The 24,048-nt window shown below is 56.9% G+C and overlaps 6 protein-coding genes across 6 annotated transcripts; 4 read left to right on the plus strand and 2 right to left on the minus strand.

Annotated features, from left to right (window-relative positions):
* Window positions 1–1,689: 1,689 nt before the first annotated feature.
* On the minus strand, window positions 1,690–10,664 carry BJ171DRAFT_419574 (uncharacterized protein; the record flags this gene model as incomplete). Its single annotated transcript, XM_053107397.1, has 18 exons — window positions 1,690–4,419; window positions 4,720–6,405; window positions 6,685–6,874; window positions 6,951–7,265; window positions 7,361–7,431; window positions 7,480–7,716; window positions 7,801–7,902; window positions 8,072–8,172; window positions 8,318–8,554; window positions 8,743–8,812; window positions 8,997–9,146; window positions 9,234–9,299; window positions 9,375–9,473; window positions 9,584–9,688; window positions 9,793–9,906; window positions 10,024–10,244; window positions 10,335–10,412; window positions 10,559–10,664. 18 exons carry the CDS (start codon window positions 10,662–10,664, stop codon window positions 1,690–1,692), a joined length of 6,678 nt encoding a protein of 2,225 aa, XP_052970615.1.
* Window positions 10,665–11,282: 618 nt separating this feature from the next.
* On the plus strand, window positions 11,283–13,126 carry BJ171DRAFT_489269 (protein unc-50). The gene is made up of 6 exons (XM_053109463.1): window positions 11,283–11,594; window positions 11,747–11,772; window positions 11,885–11,950; window positions 12,116–12,236; window positions 12,477–12,721; window positions 12,905–13,126. Exons 1-6 carry the CDS (start codon window positions 11,383–11,385, stop codon window positions 13,024–13,026), a joined length of 792 nt encoding a protein of 263 aa, XP_052970616.1. The 5' UTR covers window positions 11,283–11,382; the 3' UTR covers window positions 13,027–13,126.
* A 273-nt stretch (window positions 13,127–13,399) lies between these two features.
* BJ171DRAFT_489270 (ribosomal protein S17-domain-containing protein) lies at window positions 13,400–14,742 on the plus strand. Its single transcript, XM_053109464.1, has 3 exons — window positions 13,400–13,548; window positions 14,063–14,427; window positions 14,604–14,742. The coding sequence occupies exons 1-3, from the start codon at window positions 13,534–13,536 to the stop codon at window positions 14,686–14,688; spliced, it is 465 nt and encodes a 154-aa protein (XP_052970617.1). The 5' UTR covers window positions 13,400–13,533; the 3' UTR covers window positions 14,689–14,742.
* A 361-nt stretch (window positions 14,743–15,103) lies between these two features.
* On the plus strand, window positions 15,104–16,581 carry BJ171DRAFT_489272 (proteasome maturation factor UMP1). The gene is made up of 5 exons (XM_053109465.1): window positions 15,104–15,205; window positions 15,416–15,574; window positions 15,710–15,811; window positions 15,967–16,060; window positions 16,246–16,581. The coding sequence occupies exons 1-5, from the start codon at window positions 15,203–15,205 to the stop codon at window positions 16,311–16,313; spliced, it is 426 nt and encodes a 141-aa protein (XP_052970618.1). The 5' UTR covers window positions 15,104–15,202; the 3' UTR covers window positions 16,314–16,581.
* On the minus strand, window positions 16,582–18,624 carry BJ171DRAFT_438055 (uncharacterized protein). Its single transcript, XM_053107990.1, has 6 exons — window positions 18,453–18,624; window positions 18,114–18,238; window positions 17,955–18,026; window positions 17,750–17,853; window positions 17,401–17,557; window positions 16,582–17,237 (listed from the first exon to the last, which is right to left on the minus strand). The coding sequence occupies exons 1-6, from the start codon at window positions 18,548–18,550 to the stop codon at window positions 16,804–16,806; spliced, it is 990 nt and encodes a 329-aa protein (XP_052970619.1). The 5' UTR covers window positions 18,551–18,624; the 3' UTR covers window positions 16,582–16,803.
* A 45-nt stretch (window positions 18,625–18,669) lies between these two features.
* On the plus strand, window positions 18,670–22,996 carry BJ171DRAFT_489275 (uncharacterized protein). The gene is made up of 2 exons (XM_053109466.1): window positions 18,670–22,591; window positions 22,893–22,996. The coding sequence occupies exon 1, from the start codon at window positions 18,852–18,854 to the stop codon at window positions 22,536–22,538; it is 3,687 nt and encodes a 1,228-aa protein (XP_052970620.1). The 5' UTR covers window positions 18,670–18,851; the 3' UTR covers window positions 22,539–22,591; window positions 22,893–22,996.
* Window positions 22,997–24,048: the final 1,052 nt, after the last annotated feature.

The following is a 24,048-nucleotide window of genomic DNA, read 5'->3' on the forward strand; positions in this document are numbered from 1 at the left end:
CCAAGGACTTGAAGATCCATCCGGTCTTCCATGTTTCCCTCCTGGAACCGTATAAGGCCAATACCTTCCCCGGCCGCGTCCAGGATCCTCCACCCCCTGTCCAAGTCGACGATCACCTCGAGTACGAAGTCGAGGAGATCTTAGACTCAAAGTTCGTCCGGGGCAAGCTGTTCTACCTGATCGACTGGGTTGGCTACCCAGTCACGGATCGCAGCTGGGAACTCGCTAGCAATCTTCACGCCCCAGAACGGATTGCTGAGTTCCATCGACGATACCCGGACAAACCAGGACTTAGGTCCCGGCGGGGTGGCCCGACTTTGAGGGGGGGATAATGTGATGCTCCGGCATCACAGCGACCTTCTCCGCACCACAAACTTCACTTTCCGCACCATCCCCATCCATTTTGGTCGCTCCCCGGTCCCTCGAGGACCTTTCTTGCACTCCGAGGTCCCTTCTCGCTTCCTCTCGCTCCCTCTCGCTCCTCCCTGCTCCTCCCGGTTTCCCACACCCCGTCCCATCCGTTCCCGGAGTTTATCCGGTGTTTACCCGTAGTTTAGCCGCCCTTCCGTTCACCCGGCGCCAAGCCGGAACCGTTCCGATCCCTCCGTCCTCCTGCGCACCAGTAGTTTCCTTCCACGTCTTTTGTTTATGCTCGTGGCTGACCGCGTGCTTTTGCCTCGCCCTCTGAGTGGCTCCCAACGGCGCCACCGGGTAACACATGCCGCTGGGCTGTGGCAAGCCTCTCTCGCTTGCACCTCGCCTGTCCTCGCACCCCCCTTCTCGGTCCTCGGTGCTACACCGCCCCCGTCGCCCGCCGGAGACCGCTTCCGCCCACCTCGTCCCCCGGAGGTGCCCCCGGTCTATAAATAGGCCTGCGTCCGCCAGTATGTATCACACTCCAGTCAGAATAATAAACAGTCTTCCTTAACAACCTCTTCTACCAAGCACCTGGTCAGGTGTTCTCCCTTGCACACACACACTCCCCATCGCTCCCTCACAGGATGTCTCCTTTGAAGTTGGAGACCTTGTCTACCTGGACGCCGACAACATCAAGGTCCCCGAAGCCCAGTCAAAGAAGTTGTTGCCCAAGTACCGAGGACCGTTCAAGATAGCGGCCCGACCCAGTCCCCTCAACTACCTGTTGGACTTGCCACCTGGAAGCAAGCTCCATCCTGTCTTCCATGTGTCCAAGCTGCGTCGCCACACGACCCGCAGTCCAGCACAGTTCCCCGACGCCGACGAAGGTGTCCCGGACGACGCACCACTGGAAGACGACCTCGGACAATACTATACTCAAGAATATGAAGTCGAAAGGATCGTGAGGCACAAGAAAGTGGCTGATGGGTCACTTCGGTTTTATGTCAAGTGGGTTGGTTACCCACACTCGGGCAACACATGGCAAACACTGGAGGACTTGTCCCATGCACCCGAGGAGCTGAGTAAATACGGTAAACACCTCGAGGAGCCCCAAATAAAGAGCACACGCAGGGCTCCTCGCAGGAAGCCTTCTTAAGTGTGGGAGTGTAGGAGATGGTATCTCCGACGCTGTGCTGCGCGTACTGCGCGTACTGCGCGGCGCAGTGGGTCGTGACCTGTGCTGCGCTTTGCGTTTTCACGCACCGCAGGCAGGCCACCGCAGGGTATACCTGCGGGTTGCCCCCGTTCCCCCCGTTTGTCTGGAGTTCGGTTTTATCGTGAATAAACGTAAGTGCTCCCCGAGCTCACCCGTCCGCTAGAGTAGCCTAGCACCGCCCTGTTCTGCCCCGTCCTGTCTTGTCTTGTACCCCCTCCCTCCCCGTCTTGCCCCAACGTCCCAGTAGTGGACGTTACATTACCGCTGCTGCTCATCAAACTTCGCGAAGAAAAGATCAGATCCAGACCTGTCTGGTTGATCAGCACATAGGGACTGTAGATCGTGACCTTGCGGCCGCCGCGTTCGGGCTTGTCGCTGTACTTGATTCGAAGCCGCAGCTGTCGGCCGTCGGCGTCACTCAGCTGCAATGTCTCGTCGCGGAAGCTCGTGTCGCTGTGGCAAATGACAGCGACCTCGCTTCGTCCATAGGGCGTACCCGGGATCTCGATGGCCAACACCAGGACGTGCGTTGGGTTGACTGTGTGGATGTATGCCGCCTCTCCGCGGGTCAGTTGGTCGCGGTGCTCCTGCTGGCCGTGCTTGTCGACGATGACGTACTTGAAGTTGTAGGGCAGCAGGTTCTCGAGCAGGAACGGCGGCAAGAGCTTGATCGTCATCATGGGATACCCGGAGCTTCGGCTGTGGAAGATCGTGTTGACTTGGAATCGGAACACGGGAGTGGACACGTCGTATGACGGGCACTCGACGAGAGGGAAAAAGCGGTCGCGCTGCAGATCGCGCCAGTACAGCCGCTCGGTCGACCATTTGTAGCCAAAGCCCTCGTGTGGGCGGATCATGATGGAGTCGCAGTACGAAGCCTCGATCGGGATGAAGCACTCCTGTCCGGGCTCCATGTTGTAGATGCCTGAGGTCATCTGCTTCTTGGAGTTGACCACCATAAGCTCCAGTGGGAGATTGGTTTCGTTCTGGACGACGGTGACCGAGCGGAAGGTGACAATCTTGATATTGTCCTTGAGGCGCACATCACAAACGAAGCGATGGGTGATCTGATTGATCATGGGCCGCAGCAGATACGTTACCACGCCTTCGGTGTCGACCGTGATGTTCTTGAGGCTCTCCCACGACGGGCCATTGATCTGCACCGAGAGCTTGTTTGGCACCGGCATGGTGCTCTCGCGAGTCGCTCGCCACTCCTCGAAGCGCCAGGGCATGTCGTCGTTATTGCCGAGCGTATGGATTTGTGTGCCCGAAGTGTCGGCCTGGGCTTCGCTCCAGATGAAAATGCTATATCCCGTGCGGTTTCTGAGCAGGTACGGGGCGTGGATATCCCGTCTTGTGGCCAGATTGCGGTCCTGGTTCTTCTTGAGCAGTGCCATGGTGCTCATCACGGTCTCGCAAAAGACGTGGCTGATATTGACGTCGAGCTTCTTGCGGGACACAAACTCGACCGACAGATGCTTGCTCTCAGGGTGCATCACATGGAGACTGCACTGCCACGGTTCGACAAGAGGCTCCCAGTGCGAGTTCTTGAGGTTGAAGTAGTTGACCTTCAGCAGAAGCCCGGCGTCAAGTCGCGGCATCGAAGACCAGTCAAACAGCTCCACATACACATCGTCGAAGCTTGCGTCGAACATGGGCAAGTGGAGGTCGGTCAAGTCATCGATCAGAACCAAATGAAAGCCCTGGGTGATCAGCTGCAGACGCTCGCGGCACATGATATAGTGGGGCGTGGTCGGCGTAGTTGGACGCACAACAGGCGCATCAAGCGCCTTGGCGCCTGTGCTCTGGGTCGAAAGCTTCGTGAACGTGTTGCTGATGTCGGTGATGAGCGCCATGTCCTTGTAAGATACTCTAAGAATAAGAGGCGTGACGTTGATCATCAGGTTGGTCATCTTGTGGCCCGGCGATGTGATGCGCTCGTCCATGTTGAGGGCAAGGTCAAAGTTCTGGATGAAGCGCAGCGTCGTCTCTGCGCGCTTGTCCATGGCACAGAAGAACATTCCGAGCTCCTTGACGCTGAGCACCAGCACCGTGTCGTACGAGAGCACCAAATGCTTCCCGCAGAGGAGGATAGCCTCGCTGTGGGCGACGGTGGGGTCCTGCACCAGAGTCATCTCCATGTCCACCAGCGCGATGCGGTACGTGAGCGACTGGCCCTGATCAGGGACCTCGGCGATTGCTGCAGCCTCAGTCTCAGCCTCGGCCTCAGCCTTTTCCACAGCCGAACTAGCGCTCAGCGACTTTGGCGCCACGGCGAAGCTGCGCATCGCAAAGAGATGGTCCAGTGCAAGAATAAACTTGGGCGAGTCCACCGTGACGAGGACGTTCTTCTGACCCGCGGAGCTGACCTCGTAGCTGACCAAGAGCACGTCCTTGTCGGCCGCCGAGACGGGGATGACGTTGCGGAAGAGTGACTGGGAGTCTGGTCGGGTGTCCTCCAGCGAGATTGACTTGACTCGGAGCTCGACAGCCATGGACGAGTCTGCCTTGGTGGCGTACTGAAGCGAGAGCTGATCGACAGAGAAGCGTGCCAGCGTGGTCTGCGACACAGCAGCGGGGCGGCTGTAGTCGGTGTCGTGGAAGATCTCCAGGAAGAGCGAGGGCATCTTCACCACGGCCTCCAAAGATGCCTTTGCAGAGGCGTTGCGGTTTGTCTCGGAGCCATCAGCGGCTGGAACGGAGCGATCATTGGCTGAAAGCTGCTGGTCGGGGGCACTGCCAGAGACGGAGCCGAGGAAGCGCATGACCGAGGTGCTCAGATCCAGCAGGAACTCATATTGTTGTGTCGTCAGTCTGAGCTTGACTTCAGAGACATCGACGCAGATCTGCAGTTTGTGTCAGCCAAGCAAGAGTTAGCAATGCACCGATGCTTTGGACCGTGTCCTACTGCAGAAACCACAATCCCCGGCCTGCAGGCAATCCGGCTAGATTGAACTGTCTCAGCACCATCAGCACCATCAGCACCATCAGCACCATCAGCACCATCAGCACCATCAGCACCATCAGCACCATCAGCACCATCAGCACCATCAGCACCATCAGCACCTCCTCGCCGTAAGCCACAGAGCAGCATATCTCACGAGCATGGCACGAGACTGCGGCGACGAATCGTGAAGGGCGCTTACGCTGTTGTCGGGGACACGCTTGTTTGTGGATGTGAGACTGTCCAGGTTGATGGAAATGGTGACGTTGTCGATGATGGGCAAGACCTGGGGGGCGTGTTCGGCATAGATGAAGCTCGACTCGAGCCGCATGGAGCTGACGCTGGCAACCAGCTGGTTCGCTATGGTCCCGGGCAGAGCCTCGGTGTACGAGTTCTTGGCGGAGATCGCGCCGAGGTACATGGTCACCGTATCGCGAGTCTTGAATGTGACATCCGGCAAGATGACGATCGGGGTTTGGATCTGGACGTCGTAGCAGAATCGGCCAACGGTCTCCATTTGCTTGACGGCGGTCTCGATTGCGGCCTTTCGCGCTGTTTCGTAGACATGCATGCGTTGGAACTCTTGTAGATAAGCCAGAATACCATTGAGCGACGCTTCCACAAACGTCAGCTTCAGCGACCCAGTGCGCAGACGAAGATACTGGTCGTGGCCTGGATAGGTGGGCGAGCTGGGGCTGTAGGTCTGGTAGGCAAAGTCGGCCACCTGGTCACCTTCGATGCTCAGAAGCTGGCGGTAGGGATAGTGCGGATCGGGGTGCTCGAGGTCGTCAAAGACACTCATTTTGCCAAGCTGGCCCTTGACCGCCAGCTCATTGTCCTTCAGGGTCACGGCCAGCAGACCCGAGCCAAAGTAAATCGATGCCAGGCGCCGCTCGTCCTGGTTCATGATGACATTGAATCCCTTGACACGGATCTTGACAATGAGCGCGCCTGTCTGGCTGGTGGTTCGCCGAGCAACCTCCTCCAGCCCGCTTGTGATGGCCGAGAGATCCGGCACGACCTCAGACTTGCTCGGTCCAAGCGATTCACTCGAAGGCGAGCGGTTGTTGCCCGCAAAGGTGGTGAGGATATAGTCGTACAGCGACAGCACGCTCGAGCGCGTGAGGACGAAATCGGCGCTGGCAAAGTCGATGCGAACTATCTGGCTCTCGCCCTTGTAGTACGGCGAGCTGGGATTGACGCTGGCGTAGCTCACCGCAACAAAGTGCTCGATGAAGCCATCCTGTTCGCGCTTGGAGGTGCTGAGCAGGTTCGGGAAGGGCGACGACTGTGGCTGGAGCTTGTCCTCGATCAGCAGCTCCTTGATGTTGACGTCTAGATTCATGTCAAATGGCCGAGAAACAAACTTGAGAGACAGGCCCTTGATCACAAGATCGGCCAGAGGCTGGTCTTCCAGGTTGCGGTTCACATTGGACTTTTTCACCGAGGCAGAGGCGTGGGTGATCTCGAACTGAAAGTCGATCAGCTTTCTGTCGGGCTGATTGGCGCCGGTAGCTTCGCTGGGCATTTCCTCTGCATCAAAGAACTCCTCCTCAACCATGTTATCCGAGGACAGGGCGCGCCAGTCAATGGACATGGGCTTGATGTTGAGCAGCGACACCGACCGCGAGGAGGTCTTTGACTGCGGCTTGGCTCCAAAGATGGTGTCGAGGAGACGCATCACCACCTTGTACTTTCGATCAGAAAAGTTGAGGTGGAGCCTGGGCAGCTTTCCCGAGATCTTGGTTTGGGGCAGGTCGTTCTGCCCAGGAATGATGCAGCTCTCGAAGCAGAACTCCATGTCAACGCGCTCGACAAAGTGGACATCGCTGCACAAGCTGTTCTGGGCATGCGCTCGACAGTCCTCGGCCGAGACTCCAACGAGGAACTAGATTGGAGCAGTTGTTTTTGTACATACACATAGCAAGGTCGGTGGTCACATGGGTATCCGAACAGAGACACAATCAACTGCGTCAGCCAAAGCGAAAGCAAGGAACAGCCGAAATGCGATCCTGCTCCAACTCAATCTCAAGCCGCTCGATCACCAGCCCAAGCGACAGCGTACAAATGCACAGGTCATCGACAAATGCGTCACTCGATCGGCAGCGATGGGTCTGGAGCAGTCAAGACAAACACATTTCTCGGTAACAATCAATCAAGGACATACCTGGACGTCATTCAGCTGGCACTTGAAGCGATCGTAGAGCAGCGATCGAAGCGTCTCCAAGTCCTTTGGAGAGAGTTTTGTGCCTTGCTTGGCCTGCAGCTGCTTCTTCTTCTCTTTGGAAACAAGATCGCTTTCGACGTACAAGTGGCCCATATTGACCAAGAGAACATAGCCGTTCTTGTCTGTGCAGCTGTGGCAGCGAGTCTGGATTAGCACATCATCCGCTATCCGCCTTTCGACGGCGCAAATAGCCCTGAGCCACTTACTTTTCCGGAACAAAGAGGTACGGGGCTTCCAGATCAACCTTGAGCTCGAGTGTCTGGCGTGTTTCAAGAAGGTATTCCAGGCCGGCACGAGTCTGTGAGGCCATGCCCTGCAAGGTATCTTGAGCAACAGCCAGCAGCGTATTGGCTGTGTCGATGTCTTCCTCTGGAGGCGTGAAAAACGAGACCAGAGCGCTGATGGCCACAGGATTGTAAACGACCTCGAGGGGGAGCATGCGGATCTCGATGGCTTTGTCGGCGCGTTCATCGAGAGGGTTGAGCTCAAATTTCATGTTGAAGAAGGGTTGTTCGGTATCGCTATGACGCAAACAAAGACATTGGGTTCCAGAATCAACCGAGCAGAATCAACCGAGCAGCATCCGGGAAATGAGTTAGTCAATCGGTTGAACCACATTTGATGGCGCTGCCACATGAGCTGGACGGCGAAGGATCGCGATGACCAAAACCCGAGCTCCAGCAGAGTCTCGCGCTATATCATGTGACGATCCATTGCGCTCAAGCGAAAGAAGACATACGCTCTGGGCGATCGCTTGATGATGGACGAATAGAGATTGTCTGGGGTTGTGTTATCCGTCGACGTCATGTCTTGGACCTTCATCTCGCCCAGATATGATTTGGGATAAGCGACCAAGCTTGCCGCAAGCTTCTGGAAGGCAACAGAGATCAACTCTTGTCGGATTTTCTCGTCGTTCCGAAGCAGTGTGAACGAGCCGGACTCGAGCTGCCATTTGATTTTGCAATAGACAGCCTGTATGACCGGCATTCAGGAACGATGTTAGAGCCAAACTCCGCTGCTTCCCTGCCCAGAATAGTAGTCGCCTCTGAATCTTACATCGTTGGGCAGGTCTGACGGCAAGGTCATCTCGGGATCAAACTCAATTGTCTCCTTGATCTGCTCCATATCAATCTCGGTGAGCTGCGGTGCTTCCTCGGCCTGCACGAAGCGATACAGACGCGGATAGGTTGACCCAAAGGCTGATTAGCGTATGGACATGACGGGAAGCCAGGCCGGAGTTGACAAGCCTGTATAAGGAGTGCCCACAGACGAATCGCCCATGCCATCTGGCTCGGGTTCGACACATTCGATAAGGATGGAGTCGCACCTTGGCTTCGGTCGCCGATGCGCCAAACAGCCAGCCGACCCAGGTTTGCGAAGCTGCGGCGGGAGTGGGGGCACTCTCTTGATCTACGACAACCGGCTTGACTGCTAAGCGTAAACGGGGTTACAACAGGGGCGATGCCTCGGTCAATCTGGCGTCGAGTCGCCTCCATGTCCCTGTCCAAGTCACTCCGAGAAGGCGCGTTGCTGTCCAAACTCATCAGCGAGTATCGCCCGAGCAGATACCAACCCAGGCTCTGTTCTTTCTTGAGCTGCGAACGTGCGATGGTACGGTAGAACTTGATGTCGGTGTAATCAAGCTTGCGCTCCAGATCTGAGAGTCGAATGCGCTCATCGGCAGTGATTGATCCGATTCTCATCTTCTTGTAATGCTCAATGTACTCCTTGCGGTCATCCCGACGCTCTTCAAAGTATGCCCAGGTCATCTTTCGGTGCTTTTCGTGGACCTCTCGGAGGACGGATTGTCCTGGATGACGCCATTGCCAACGGCAAGCACCATCACAGCCATCCCAATTGGATATCATACGGGAGTGCATCGTGTCAGCGGATGTATGCGAGTCAATCTCGTGCTTGCAAGTTTCTCGTCGATCCATGAACCACAAGCAAGCGTAGAGTGCTGACTCGTCCAGCATTCTTGCTGCGACCAGCCCGTACCTGCATACTCAAGCCAAGCTCTGGGATTGTCCTTGGGTCTGACCCCGGGCGGGGGACGGAGAGAGCGATACTATAACAGCGGAGGACAGCAGAGTAAGCAACGGGCGCGTATGCGCCAAATCAAGCAACTATACCACGCTGCAGGGCTCAGAATCTTGTCCAGGGACATCGACATAGCCATTTTCGACGAACGGATGGGCTGCAAGCCGGTATGTCCTGGGCATCTGCAGCAGGGTCGATCGACATTGACTGACCTTTTGCGATTTGATATACAGCGAAAATGAAGCCAACAACGCCAGCAAACAGTGGTACTGGTCGTCGTCGAGATTGAAGGCCAACTTGTCGAATTCGATGTCGGCATCGTACAACGGCTTCCCGGGAACATACTTCTTGTGCATTTTGAGCTGATGCCGCAGTTCGTGATCAGATTAGTGTGCTTCATGATGTGGATTGTGGCGGAATGCAGTCGTCTGTAAGCTCAGCATACCCACCTTGCCGACACCCGAGACGGGCTTGAGGATATACTGATGTTGGGTCAAATCGTCCTTGTGGGAAATCTGCAAGTCGCAAGATGTCGGTTACTCACGAACGCTAGCGCCACAGGACGAGGTCTATCGAAGCATACTGCCTACCTGGCTGAGGAAGTAGAGCATGGCTGTCTTTTGGTCATATCCCTCCAGCGACTCCAGCTTGGTATTCCAGTAGACAGCCAGCTGCTCAAGCTTCATCAACTAAATAATTGGAGAAACAGTCGCAGATATGAGTCGACTGGGCCCACAAGCCGCCGCCTTGAGCAATAGCATCACGACGGCCGATGCGCAGACGAGCCACCACCACCAACCTTGTGGACGAGGCCGTTCTCGGACTGAATGAACGCAGGGACCCACTCGGTGTTGGTTGAAGTGATGGATAGTTCCGAGAGCGTGATTCCTACAGCAAACGGAGTCTGAGATCGACGCCAGAAGCGCGCGAGTGAGTGGAGTTGTTCGAATCGAGGGTGTCTGAGCATATGGCGCTGGTACTCGACGCCGATCATCGACAAAAGCAGACTCTGACCTTGCTGCTGACCGAGTCCTCGAAGCGAACGTGGATGTTTTTGATTTGGACTTGGATATTGTCGACGATCTTCTGGGTCAACTGGGTCAGGAACGATTGGTCCTCTTGCTTGGTTGCTGGTGGTTTGTGGAAGCAGACAAAATACACCAGGAGTCCCGTCAATGACCTGCCTGTAGGCCTGTCCGCTCGCCATTCGGCAACCATGCATGTCCCTCTCCGTCAGACCATGAGATGCTCACCGGGTCCAGAGCTTGCATCGACGACCATCTCGGCAGTCGCGAGCCTGTCTTGCTTGAGCTTCTGGGCTCGCTCGTCCTCGAGGACCTCGTCATATGCGGTATCGGCCTTTGGCTTGGCAATGAGATAGACTTGGTCGATGCTGATGTGGACAGGCTTGTTGGTCAGATCACTCCATGGGATGGAGAGCGTCAGGCGGCCAAGATAACCTGAGAAGATGTAGTAGCGGTGAGACTATTGTCGCCGATGTGGACTCTCGAAAAGCGCGGTGGCATATGTCGGTCCATCAGCACCGATACCTTCGGTAATGTCGATGGGGAGATTGAATTTGTCGAGTGCCTCGCGTCTGAGCTTCAGGTTGTTCAGAATAACATTTCCTGCAAAATAGCGAGATGGTTCGTCAAGACCGAGACAAACAGCCAACCAGACGTCATGCCGCAACGCAACGAGTGGGCCAACTCGGATGCGCAGGCCAGGATGCAGTTGCAGGAGAAGCATGGCGAGTGAGTGTGTCGGGACACACCTGACCAGATGCCGATGTTGAGCTGCTTGGTCTCGAGGTTATCCACATAGTCGCCCAGAACCTGATTTAAAGGAGGCGGGGGTGCACAAAACGAGCGAATATGCATCAATCGGACGCAGACATAGATGCCCTCGTCGGGGAAGCCGGAAAGAAGGATGCGACAGATGCTGTGAGCCTGCTCCAGGCGATGCTCACCTGGTTGAGAGTCGATGCAACGATGGACTCGAGCATGCTGAAGGTAAGGACGAGTGTGAATGCACAGCGGTGCGGTGGGAGCGAAGGTGGCGGAAAGGCAGACGCAGGCCGAGGAGGGCCAGGGACACCGGGATGGGAAGGCTGTCGAAGTGGCTGCCGGTGTTGGTGCTGATGGTATTGCTGGTTCTGTTGCTGCTGGTGGTGGTGGTGGTGGTATTGCTGGCTCTGTTGCTATTGCTGTTGCTATTGCTGTTGCTGGCGATGCTGGCGATGCTGATATCGAATCCAGGCAAGAATGGAGTCGGCGGACAAAGTGTCGGCTCTGGGCTGTCCAGGCGACGATGCTGGTGCTGCGAGCCAGGGAGTCGCCCGGCCTTTTGGGGCGAAATGCCGTTGCAGCCCAAGCACGCGGACTGGCGGCTCTGATTTCCATTCTCGTCGACGGCGCTCGGCGAACCTCGGCCCTCTCGCTCGCTCGCTCGCTTGGCGGCCGCCTGTGGATCTGCCCTGTTCTCTCCATCTCTGCCCTGTTCTCTCCATCTCTGCCCTGTTCCCTCCGTCTCTGCCCTGGCTCCTGCTTCTACTGCTGCCTCGTCATCGCATCCCAGCGCTGCCTGCATCCGCCAACCATGCTGCCCACGATAACCACCCGGGACACCTCCGGGCGCGCTCACTCGTTTCTGGGCTCGCCGAGCTCGCCGGCCTATAACCGAGCGCATCGACGGCCACGATCGCTCAGTTCCGTGCCGACCTATCTCAGACGGCTGGTCAACTTCTCGCAAATGGATTTTGAGTTTGCGCTATGGCAGATGCTCTATCTATGCATTTCCCCGCAACGACTGTAAGCGCTACTGGCTATTGCGAGTCCTTGCCATCCCGCCAGCCCCTGGCGCTGCTCGTCCCGTATCGGATTGCGAGGAGCCATATCGGACTAACGGCTCCCTTGATCACCACGACGCTTGTCGATCCGATCCGCTGCACATCCACATGCAGATACCGAAACATATACTACCACAAACGTCCGTATGACCGTCGCCGCCGATCCGGATGTCCGCACACACGCCGACCTGCACGCACACGACATAGACTGAGGACTCGCTCGATAACACCGCTGGCGTTTGATCCTTACAGAGACCAAGAACCAGTGGGCAAGAGACGACCCAGCCTTTGTTGTCCTGATTGCCGCATGCCTCAGTGGTGGGTGGCTGTTTGGCGGCCCGGACCCGAGCACGACGGCATCCAGCATCCAGCATCCAGGATCCAGCATCCATGGGCATGGAGATGTCAATGCAGACGGAGGGGCTGGGACTCCGTCTCGGCCGCATCAGAGCAACTAATAACCCGCCCGATACGACTGTGCAGTGACGGCTATCGCATACGGAATCGCATACAAGCTAGGCGCCCTTGGAATCATCGGAGCTCTGTTGTTCATGATTTTCATTGATTTTCTGCTCGTGGGTGTGGTTGTTGCGACGGCTGTTTGGTAAGTGCCTAGTCGGACCCTGAGCGCCAGGCCTGCAATTACGACCGCTGTCGCTGGAAAGCAGCCCCCCATCCCGGAAGTGACGGGCACCAGCGTCCTCAACACTCTGCAGCCCCGCTGGCGTCAACTGCAAATCAAGCCGACGCCGAAGCGGGTATCCACAGCCGATGCACCGGGAGGATGCCACCTTTGCTAACAACAGCCTGCCACGGCACGCCGGATTCGGATGGTGCCATGCAGGTTCTTTGCAAACCGGTATCTCATCCAGCATCACACCCATTCGGTTGAGCAGTCGGTCGAGTGGGCGTATGCCTTCGATGTCCACTGCAACTCGTTCTTCCCGATGTTCCTGGTGACGTACGTCTTTCAGTTTTTTTTCCTGGCGATCGTCACCAAAGACACCTGGGTGGGCCGGATCCTGGGAAATACCCTGTATCTGCTGGGGACCTCTTACTATGTCTACATCACCTTCCTCGGATACAAAGGTGAGTGTGTGCCGGGCAGAATCGGTGTCCACGGAGAATTCTCGCCGGCATCACTCTGCCTGTGTCGGCACCAGCAGCGCATACATACCCTCGGTGGAGCGAACGGGAGGAGATGCTGCCCCGAACTTCAGCCGTTCAGCAAAGCTCGCTAACACGGGGTACTCTCGGTTGCTGCTCCAACAGCCCTCCCTTTCTTGAAGAACACCACGGTGTTCCTTTACCCCATCGGCGTGATCGTGATTCTCTACGTTATTTCACTGCTCGGCTTCAACGTCAGCAAAGTGATCTTGGACCTGTACTTTTGAGACAGCAGCCCGGCACGGCCTGTCTGCTGTCTTCTGCCTCCTCTCTCCAGCCGTGTCCGATCGTGTATGTATAGGAATACAGCCTCTTTCCACAAGCGCACATCTCCATTCGTTGTTTGCAGCCAACAGAGAGTGCGCGAGGCACCGCCGCGAACATGGCCTCCAGCCCTCGGTGATCCAGCGGCGGCTCGCTGCGATGCACAGGCAGACTTGGCCGCGGCATGACGGAGGACACATGGAACCGAGCGAATGCCGGCATGGCCCGGGTCTTTGGCGAAACCAGCTCCACACCGCGCGCCCTCGCCGCGTCCTCGCGCGCTTCTCGCGTGCTTCTCGCCCGCCCGCTTCTCGTCCACGTGTTGCTAAGCCACACCTGCGCCACATGCGCCCCACCGGCCTTTTTTTCTCGCCGCCGTCCCGTGGCAGACGATATGGGCGAATCGAGCCGCCAACCTCTTTCCTCCTCCTTTCCAAATTTACGTCGGCCCCTTCGTATAACAGGACACAATGGCTGATAACCAGGTAAAGGACGTCTGCACCTGGCTGTCGGGGGTGCCGGTCTGGATGCAGGCCGCTGCAGGCGTGTCTGCTGGACGGGCCCTGTGTGTCTGAGGACCGACGCCGATCTCGGCGAGGAAAGCTCTGGGAAGAGCCGACACCGCCGAGGATTCATCGTGCCCAAGACGGACATCGACGGCGGCTCTTGAAGATAGACCAACCGATATCGGCCGGGGCACGAATGGACTGGCATGCAGTGCACTGAGGACGGAGAGGCACACTCCCCTGCCACCCCACCGGATGCCGTGGGTCGCCAAGCGCCAGAGATCGGCCTGGACAAAGTCTTTGAGACGCTCGTCGATGCGGGCTTTGAGGCGACAGGGCGACGCCCGCAGCGCGGCAGATGCGGATGCTAGGATGCCGAACTCTGCCACAAAGAACACAGTGGGATCGCCGCCGCCGCTGAAGCACATGTCCATCCGATATTGATCCTGCCCGTCCATTTCCAACTGTCGTTCTCGGGGGCCGCGGAGCATAGGTCGAAAAGGCTTTCCAGAAGCAGGCTATCTTCCTCAACGCCAAGTCCCTTGGCAAGAAGTCTGTCAAGCGCTGGTCCAACAGCATCGGTCTTGGCTACAAGACCCCCAAGGAGGCTCTCAAGGGTAACTACGTCGACAAGAAGTGCCCCTTCACCTCGCCCTCCGTCTCCATCCGTGGCCGCATCCTCTCGGGTGTTGTCGTCTCGACCAAGATGAAGCGTACTCTGATCATCCGCCGTGAGTACCTCCACTACATCAAGAAGTACAACCGTTACGAGAAGCGCCACAAGAACCTCGCTGCCCACGTTTCCCCCGCTTTCATCGGTGTCCAGCCTGGAGACTTTGTCACTGTTGGCCAGTGCCGGTACGTAGATCCTTCTCTGCTAAAGTCAAAGATGCGCCTTGGATGGGTGGCTCCCAAGGCTCCCCGGCAACAACGACTGTAGTCTGGCCGGACTCAGAGCCAACATCGAGCCGGATCGACGCTGTCAGCGATTACCATGCGAGTGCTAATGGTGAGCTCTGCTTTGTCCCCGCCAGCCCTCTCTCCAAAACCGTCCGCTTCAACGTCCTGAAGCACCAGAAGCAGGTTGTCAAGGGCGCCAAGACCTTCAACAAGTTCTAAGCGGCTTGTAGCTTGGTTATCACAGTGGAATAAAACGTGTTTTGATACAACGTCTCCTGAATGCTCTCTGTAGTGGTTGTCTGGGGGACGAACCCATCGTGTGCAGGCGCAATGGTAAATACCCGGAGCGCTGGATGACAGCATCCCGCGAGGGGGCCGTTCCAGCTCCTGTCGCGAGGGCCGTGCACGGCCGCATCCATCGGGAACAGGCCACATCCACAGGGCACGCCCGAAAATCTGATCGTCGCAACCGCACTCGCCTGCTTGCCTGTCTGCCCAGGCCGTTCCATGTCTGTGTTTCGCTCGCTGTGTTTCGCTGTCCCGCCCTCGTCACATGCGCCACGTGCCAATCACGGGCGCCGACCCTGGCCCAATCCCGGCTGCGTCCCTGGGTGGTGCAGTTCGGCGACTCGGGCGATCGTCCATCTCCCAGTTCCGATCCACACCAGCCGGCCGTTCGCCCGTGCAGCACCCTTCCAGCCCGAACCGTCGCCCACCAAGCATCGAAACCACCATGGTATGCTCCACTCTGCCGCCGTGCCAGCGAGCCAGCCAGCCATCAGCCATCAGCACCTGCCGCACCGACGCTGCATGCCACCCATTCGTCTCGTTCGCATCCCTTCATTCCAACTGACCGCATATCACCCCAATGCCTCCGCAAACCTACACTTGCCTATACATTAATCCGACCTGGAAACAAATGTGAATCTGCGGCCTCGATCGACAGAGCTCCTATCGAATTGTTCCCGCGGTCCAGCCGCCCTCAAAAGTGAGCGTGACCGATGGTACCAACGAGTTCGGAACCCACGACACCATGCGGCACGGTCTCGCTTCGATTCGGTCCCAAGTCATGCCAAGCCATCCTCTGGAGAGCCACCTGAAGAATGTAATTTGGGCGCATGACGACTCTGCACACTGTTGCGTCAACGCATTTGCGTCGCTGCGAGATACCACGCCTTGATCTAACCCAGCCGTCCGATCCGGCGTCTGCATCCACTTGCCCGTGCCTGTCTCGACCCAGTGGGACGAGACCCAACAGCAGCTCAGAAACACGATGCAGAGACAAGTCTTTGGGCGCCACCTGCCTGTCCGTATGCAGCTGGATAAGCAGTATCTCTCCCAAGTATGTCCAGCAACTGGGTGGCCCGAATGATTTGCGGCGTTGATGCGGCGGACTGCTCTGAGGGTACTTCCATGCTTGATGTGACGAGCGGTATTGCGGGATCACACATCCCACATCGCTCACAACTGTGCTGCCTTGCCGCTGCCGATCTGCAGCTCCGTCGTATGCCTGGGCTGCCGTCGTCGAACCTTGGACTTTCCATCCTCGAAGGTACCGACGGAAACATTGATTTCGAGGACTTCCTCACAGGTAAGGCGCGGCCAGCCGTTCGCCTCTCGGTGCGGTGCCACGGCTCTTTGGAGGAGAACAATGCAGGCAGGATCGTCGCAGGAGTATCGGTCGGCGCTCGGCCTCACCGCGGCCATCAGGTCCTCCCAAGACCAGCCCGAGTCATTAACGGCGCGGCCACGACATCATGCTTTTGATTCACACAGAGGCTGTCGAATCGACCGATGTGGACGGCCACGGCGCAATCGAGCGGGTGCTTGGAATCAAGCTGTGAAGGCGCTCTGTCGTGTGGTTGCCTCGAGTGCAATAGGCGTGTCCATTCTCCGATGCAAACCCAACGATCCGTCGAGGGATGTGGATTGATAAAGATGATCAAGCTCATCCGCGCATTTCCGATCCGCTCGCACAGATCATCGCTGGACGCGAGAAGGGATGAATAGGATCGAGGGGATAGCGGGAAGACTCCCTCCATGTTGACGGCGCTTACAAAATGAACCGGGCACCCAGCTATCAGCCTCGTGTTTGGGTGGACAGAGCAGCCATGTCAGGTATCCGTTCCATGGCCCTCTGTGGAGCCCCACTGAGCGGGGATTGGCCATGAATGCTGGAAGTGTCCAAGCGAGCGACAGAGCTTCGTGGAACAAGTTGTGGCATCGCAGTGCAGCGCTGCGGATGATGGGTGTGTGTATTCCATCAAAAGAGCCATCAGCATAGTGCCATGTTTCGATTCGTGGGCACTACAAGGGCAGATGCCTGCCAATGCGTCACTGGCTGCCCTCAAATACTGGGTTGATTTCGTTTTCGATAATGTCCTTGACGTGGTCCGAGTACTCGGTGGATACACCAATGTCGTCCTCGCCCTCGGCATCGGTCATGGCGTGGTCCAGATATTTCTCGGACACCACCGCCACCTCGTCCAGAAAGCTGCCTACCGGCACCGACATGACAGTCTCCAGGAGGTTCTCTTCGTCTCCGGCATGGAAATATCCGTTCGCACGATCGATGTGCTTCACGACCTTGAGGACACTCTCCTTATCCTCAATGCACAGCGTCTGGAATGCCACCAGGCTGAATTCCTCGATCAGCTCACAGAGCGCTTCGTTCAACTTTGTAAACTTTCGTCCAAAGTTGTCAGTGTTAAGGCGTTGGAGCAGATACGACAGATCCTGGACTTCGGTATAATAGTCGAGGTTGAATGCTGAGCGCAGGAACAGTTTACTGCATATTAGTTTGGTTTTGGCAGCCCAGGGCCGAGTCTTGCTGCCGCCATCCACGGCTCTTGCATTGGTGAGACGACACCTCGACAGCCACAGAGCCTTAATGATGCTCATGAGCGACACCAGGCGCAGGGCTGTACCCACCTAGCGTCCCATAGGCCTCCATCAGATCTACTTTTGAGAGAATATTGACATGCGGCAGCTCGAGCTGCATCATTGCCTTCAGCGACAGTAGAAGCATCGCCACGTATTTGGCAGGATCCGTACAGTAATGGGCGTCGACGAGGTGAACGGCACACAGCTGCAGAACAGAGTTCACGTATTGGATGATCAGACATCCGAGCCCTGGGGCTGAGAAGCCGCCGACGACACAAACAGCCCCGCCCAGTCAGGTTCTCTGTGCAGGGCCCATTCACGGCCATCAGCACTTGCTCGGTAGTTTGCACATTTAGAACAAACTTGCACTTCCTCTTGCGGCCGCGGACGCTCTTACCCGATAATCATGTTGCCGCGATAGGACGTCGATGATGTTGCGCATGGATGGGTGGTTTGTGAAGATCTCGACTTGCCCGGGACAGTCAATGATAATGTATTTGCCTGTGGTATCAGGTCGACAGAATCTATTGTCAGAGCGGATCCAGGCGACGACCTTCACTGCATGCCCAACAGACTCGGGATTGCCACGATGCTTGGCTTACCATCGAGCGTCTGCAGCTTTTCGACGAGCCAGTCGATGTTCTTCTCGAGATACTCCATGCAAAAGATCATGGCTGCGGGCGTTTCTGTTGCGTTAGCAACTCTCGCTGGGCCGGGTGTTGGACATGTGCTCTATACAGCGTCCGGCTTGGCGGTCTCACCTCCATTCGGCCCCAGGCCATAGACCTCCATGGCATCGTCCAGCGTGATCAGCTCGGCAATGTCGATATCGGCTTCGTATGGCAGCCCGTCATTGGCGGGATCCAGATTTACAATAGCGACATCCCTGTGGAGGCAACGATGTGTGAGTCGCTATCTGTTCATCCGCCGGGCAAGTGATGCGGCGGACGATCCATTGGTAGGCTGGCGATAGCTTGGATGTCGTAAGCTATCCCCATCCATCCACACCAGCGTCATCCCTCTCGCCCTCCGGATTGCAGCGTCGATCACCCGCACCAGAATCATCCGCACCAAGATCACCGTCCCGCCCGCTCAGCTACCTCTCGATCGCCCGATAGAACTGCGAGATTCCATGGCAGTACGTTGACTTGCCCGACCCGGGCGGGCCGACGACGATCTGTCCAAAGTGCGGTGGCATCGGCGGTCTGATGAATGACACCGTCTGGCCTCGCTGTTGGCTGATTCAAATCAGGACCGCCGTCCACGTGGCCGGATTGGGCCTGGACCAGTGCCAAACGGCCTCTGCAAAGCGGACGGAACAAATCCACATCTGCTGCTCACCGGGCAAGAGAAGGCGGGCGGGCGGGCGAAAGCATACGATACCACCCCGCTCGGCCGATACGACTCACTCGGCCGATACCACGCTCGATATTCGACCAAGACGGCCATTCGACTCATCCGACCGACGCAAGCGCATCAGGCTCCACGGCGCACTGGTCATGGATGCCGATGCTTCGTCTCCATCCAGGGCCTCGCATTTCCTGGCTCTCTCGCGCAAGATCTGCCGCTTGGCCGAGGCTTCGACGCCGTCCCAGCTGCTCGCCCAGTATCCGGCGCGGACCCTCTGGTCCGTCTGCTCGTACATCAAGGCCGATCTAAGGCTCATCGTGCAGACCCAGTTGCCACACCTAGAATGCCCGCCTCTGGCTCTGATCTCGACTCTGTCGAGGGTTCTCGCGGCTCTCGCCAGGCATCCCACCACCACCAATGTCCATCCAGACCAAAGCCGCCAGGAAGAATCCAACCGGATCCTCGAAGTCATCTACGCCGTCATCCCGTTCTTGAGCGTGTCGGCCGATCTGCCCTGTCGGCTTGCGGCTGCCATGTTGATTGCGCAACTGCTTCATCCAGCCCAGTCGGTGCAGCATCTTGCCTTCAAGCCAAGGACCCTCGTCGCCGGTATTTTCGACTCCAACGACCGCTCCCGGCACAAGGGCACCAGGCTTCTCCAGCACACCATGCTGCTGACGTCGTTTCCCAACAAAGACCTCCAGCTGTGCACCCTGCACATCTTGCTGATCGTTGCCCACATCGCTCCGGGCCAAGTCGCCACCGCCCTCGCCAAGACCGGCCTGGCCCCGCTCACCGACATCTTCTTGCAAATTGCAGCCTCTCTGCGAAGCGATGCAGCTGGCTCGGTTCTGGAGCCGTGCATCTCGGACAACTGGGTTGCCGTCACCAATCTCGTTCAGACCATGGCAAAGTCAAAGACCCTGGCCGTCGCCGACTGTCGTGACCCAGACCGGCTTTTCCCACGAGCCGTCCTCTCCACAGCCGTTTTGGCCTGCCAAGCAGCCGCCAACCTCGACTCTGGTCGTCTCACGGCCATTTTCTCGCTGAACAGCAAGCCACTCAAATTTCTCCGCCATCTGCTCGAATCCTTGTCGCTCCTCTGCGAGCAAGATACCTGCTGGCGAATGCTTGCCTCGACGCTGGATCTGGCACGATCCCTTTCGCTGTTGCTCGAGCGGCTCTTGGGCGCCATCACCGGCGATGCCAAAACTCTCGAGAGTAACCCAAACGCCGCCTCGGTCGAATACCTCAGCGAACTCTTTCATCCCATCAAGAGCGGCCTCCAAGTGTTTCTATGCCAGGCGAGAGGCTCCGCGAAACCGCACTGCAACCCGCAAGAATGGTCTTCTGTCGTATTTGGCGCGGCACAACGCCTTCTGAGCGAAATCGGAGTGCTGCTATCCGGCACAGTTGCTCCTGCTGCTCAGGGAAGCACTGAAGCAACGGAGGATGTTGAAGACGATACGATCTGGCTGGAGGCTCCTGCGACGGACTGCTGGCCCGCCTGGGTCCAGATTCTGCGGCCTTCACTCTTGACCTCGGTCTTTGACTTACTCAGCATCCTTCTGGGCAAGCAGGCGCCTTCAAAACTCGACCACGCCCTGGTTCCAGCGCTCGTGACACTGCATACGTTTGTGCATTCGAAAGAATTCCAAGCAGCTCATGGGCTTGACAAACAAAAGATGACCAAATGCCGACTGCTCAAACTGGTTGCTACCGTGATTTCGACGTCCGGCGGGCTAGCCAAATTCACCGCAGTGCGAGGCCCGTCAGTCGAGCAATTTTTCGCCGACCTTGTTAGCAACATCGCTATGCGCGAAGCTATGCGCACAGGCGACGAGGACGATCTACTGCTGCGTGCCCTGCGTGTTTCAGTCCAGTTGGCCGGATGCTCTTCTCTGCGCGCCCTGCTGCTCAAGGCCGGTGTCCTCAGAGAAAACCTGGCTGTCGACTTGGTCCCCGCCTTGTTTCGGCTCCCGTCGGCCTCCGAGCTGCTATTACGCACCGTCTATGCATGTGGGGCAGACTCATCGACGCGGGCACTCCTCCGAGATCAGTGGGAACTGCCCCAGATTCTTCTGGCAGTCTTGATTGGATACCGCAAGTCGATCGACGAGCCGCTACCCTGGACGACTTTGCAAACAGCCTGGCCTGCCAAGCTGGCCGATATGGCATTGTCTATTCTCGCGGACCACTTCGTTTATGACACTACCATGCTGTCCCATCTCTGTGACTGCAGTCTCTCCGCTCTGGCGGCCTCTGGTGTTTTGCCGATCCCTGCAAGTATATATGGCCGAGTTCTGGACGAAGGCTCTGCTCAAAAAACCGTATCGATCATTCCGGTCCTGTGGAGCTTGATGCGGCAAGACACACAGCGCCATTTGCTTGTTCTGCGATGCCTTGACGCTGCCACCACAATCACACTTGGGCAGCGGCCCTTCCTCTACAACAGCGTCATATTCTCTGATCTCATCCAATGCTTTCAGTCAAGTGCGCTGCGGCAAGGGTCAGCCCCGAGCTCATCTGATACGGAGGCGCTTGCACTTGTGCTTCGAATCATCATCAAGCTTGTAACCAATCCAGAGCTAACATACGAGAAGATAGCGGAGGGTATCTATTTTCACGCGCTCTACCCAGTCTTCCAGTGGGAGGTCGCTCGAAATCACCGATACCAAGATCTCAATATGTCCAACTTGGCATCATATCTATGGCCTGTGAATCTCAGTTGGAGCTCCCTTGGGCTCGGAAATGTCATATATGCTCTCGAGCACGACCTGGAGCTTATGCAAGTTCTCAAGACCGCCTTTGACTTTTACCATGGCGACAAGATCAACGACCAGACCCGGCCTATGGCTGAGAAGGCAGCGCTGTCCATAGCATGGTGCTGTCCCAGGAACAAATGGAGCCAGTATCTGTTTGGCGAAGAAAACAGTCCCGGAGGACGCTCTCTGGCAGAGCACGATCCCAGTAGCCGCCCAACGGTCCTCGGCGTTATCATGGATATGTACATGAGTTTGCAAGATCCTGCTGCTCCGCGCGGTACCCAGCGCAGAGGCATGGCAGCATGCACTATCGAATTCCTGGCCTTCCGAAAGTTTGATGACTGGCCATGCCACCCGTGGGACAACTTGAGCGATACAGAAGGTATCCTTGTCGGCATTCTATCCAACAAGCTGAAACACGAGCCGCCGCCGGAACCGAGTCTGGATGTCCTCGTCCTGTCTTTCGAGGAGGAGGAACACGAGGAAGAGCACGAGGAGCAGCACGATGTGCCATCCCAGCGCCCGGACAATCGCCATCTTCGAATATCCAGAAAGCTCCTCTCTGCGGCATCACCGATGCTGATGACCATGTGCTATGGGGCATTTGCCGAAGCACAGCAGACCGAGGTGCATATTTCGAGTGGGACGATGGACATTTGGCTGGATATTGCATGCTTTATCCAGTACTCGTCGCGCCTGCCCATGCATGAACGAATCAGCCCAGTCAACCCAATCAACCCAGTCAGCCCAGTCAGCCCGGTCGATGTCGCAAATCGTCTGATCAAGCTTGCTCACATTGCGGATCAGTACCTGATGGTGTCCTTGTTCGATACATGTCTGTCCCTGATGGAGCGACATGTCCAGGCTTCAGGAAACGCTCGTAGCGCAGAGCGGGTGTATGCTTGGTGTCGCTCCGAAGGCGATGCGCTGCTGGGTATGACTGCGAGACTGGATCGCTTGCGGCAGGCATCGCTGCGGGGAATAGCGCTGGGATTGCACAGCATAGAGCCCGAGCCGTTTCTCGCTGCTTGTCCCGACGCCTTGAATGAGCTTGGGCTTTTGCTCCGTTGAAGCGCCTATCTTCTGGCAACCATCAGCGGAGAGCAGTGCCGACAATACATACACTATGAAAAAATTTCTTGTTAAAAAAATGAGCGAGAACGAAAAAACGCGCTCTCGGAGCCACCTCGGTCGGCGAGAAGAGCAGTCTCTGGCGAGAGACCCCCGAGGGAAGGCGAGAAGCCTCTCGCCGTCACACACACACACTTTGCACACACACACATCAGCACACACACACTTTGCACAAGGGAGTCAACCACCTCCCATCGACCATCCCAAGAGGGATGGCAACCCCGAAGTGGACTGCCCAGAATATGGGCGACCCGGCATCCACTGTCGAAATGCACAACAGTGCGAGATACTTACAGTCTATCCAGAAAGAAACGGGACAGTCACTTTCTGGCTTCTGAAGCCCGCTGACTGACTTGTAGGCCCAGCGGGCAGGCCGTGGCATTGCACTCCTGTCTTCGTCGGCAATCGCTTTGTTTTGTTGGTCTCGGGAGCACAGTCTTGAATACACCCGGTCGATCTCCATGGGCGATGATCGACTGGCATACCGAGATCATATTCCTGGCTGCATTGATGTCTCGATCCCACAGCGTATGGCAGCTTGTACAGCTCCGGACAAAGTGTGGTTTCTCGATATCAAGATGCTCGACCTTCTCGAGTCGCTTGGCTTCCCGACAATGTGAGCACACCTGGGATGTGTTGAACTCGTTCACCGAGCACACATGGATCTTGGAGACGGATCGGTCTGGTGGTCGTCTCTGGTGATGGTGGAACTGCTCAAAGTACTTGGCAAACCTGAGTCTCCTGGGACTGGAAGTATATCCCTTCCCCTGTTTCCAGGAGGCATTCCCAAAGGCAATCACCACTTCGGTCTCCTTTGGTGCCTGGTCGATGACTTGCTTGCACATCTCGTGGACAGTGCGCTGTCGCTTGCTGTGGAGATCGAGTCGCTTGAACCGCCGTCGCCGGGTCAGGCTGAAGTACAGCTGTTTCTCCAGCATGTCTCCATCGAACACATGGCGAATGTATCGCAGGAATGAAGCCAACCCAGGGATCTTGGGGCTCGGTGTGGTGCTCATCCATTCCTGCAGACCAAGGATCTTGTGGGTGCTCTGGATCCACTTGGTCGCCTGGGTGGTGACTTTCGCTTGCGGGGAGCCATCAGTGCGAGAAAATAGCGACGATGGCTGGTTCTGCCCTTGGGGAAGAAAGAATCTCCTCAAAACCAGCGCATTTTGGGCTGGCAGAGATACTGTGCAGTGGCGTCCTTGATTCAGATCCAGAAACGCATCGCTCGCTCAATCAGTGGGAAGACATCTTGTCAAGGTGAGTCTTGCCTGATAGCCAAACGATCATGTCATCTCACTGACACACAGTCACGCTTGACTAGGTTTCCAACCAGAGAGATTCAGACGGTGGTGGTTCTTGTCCGCAATCGGAGTGGAGCTTCCAACAATGATACAATTGGTCATTCCTCCACACCAATCGCCCACCTTCACGCCGACACAATCGG

This window comes from Polychytrium aggregatum (genome assembly GCF_025602895.1).
Source record: "Polychytrium aggregatum strain JEL109 chromosome Unknown BJ171scaffold_4, whole genome shotgun sequence".
Classification (NCBI taxonomy): domain Eukaryota; kingdom Fungi; phylum Chytridiomycota; class Chytridiomycetes; order Polychytriales; genus Polychytrium; species Polychytrium aggregatum.

Coding starts and splice junctions, on each gene's coding strand:
- BJ171DRAFT_489269 (XM_053109463.1), top strand. CDS start 11,383: ATGCTGCCCACGATAACCACCCGGGACACCTCCGGGCGCGCTCACTCG. Junction 11,595..11,746: donor TGCATTTCCCCGCAACGACT/GTAAGCGCTACT, acceptor ATCCACATGCAG/ATACCGAAACATATACTACC. Junction 11,773..11,884: donor AAACATATACTACCACAAAC/GTCCGTATGACC, acceptor TGATCCTTACAG/AGACCAAGAACCAGTGGGCA.
- BJ171DRAFT_489270 (XM_053109464.1), top strand. Junction 14,428..14,603: donor GTCACTGTTGGCCAGTGCCG/GTACGTAGATCC, acceptor TGTCCCCGCCAG/CCCTCTCTCCAAAACCGTCC.
- BJ171DRAFT_489272 (XM_053109465.1), top strand. Junction 15,575..15,709: donor TGGAGAGCCACCTGAAGAAT/GTAATTTGGGCG, acceptor GTCTCGACCCAG/TGGGACGAGACCCAACAGCA. Junction 16,061..16,245: donor TTTCGAGGACTTCCTCACAG/GTAAGGCGCGGC, acceptor TGATTCACACAG/AGGCTGTCGAATCGACCGAT.
- BJ171DRAFT_438055 (XM_053107990.1), bottom strand. CDS start 18,550: ATGCCACCGCACTTTGGACAGATCGTCGTCGGCCCGCCCGGGTCGGGC. Junction 18,239..18,452: donor TTCTATCGGGCGATCGAGAG/GTAGCTGAGCGG, acceptor TTGCCTCCACAG/GGATGTCGCTATTGTAAATC. Junction 18,027..18,113: donor TGGCCTGGGGCCGAATGGAG/GTGAGACCGCCA, acceptor AAACGCCCGCAG/CCATGATCTTTTGCATGGAG.
- BJ171DRAFT_489275 (XM_053109466.1), top strand. CDS start 18,852: ATGGATGCCGATGCTTCGTCTCCATCCAGGGCCTCGCATTTCCTGGCT.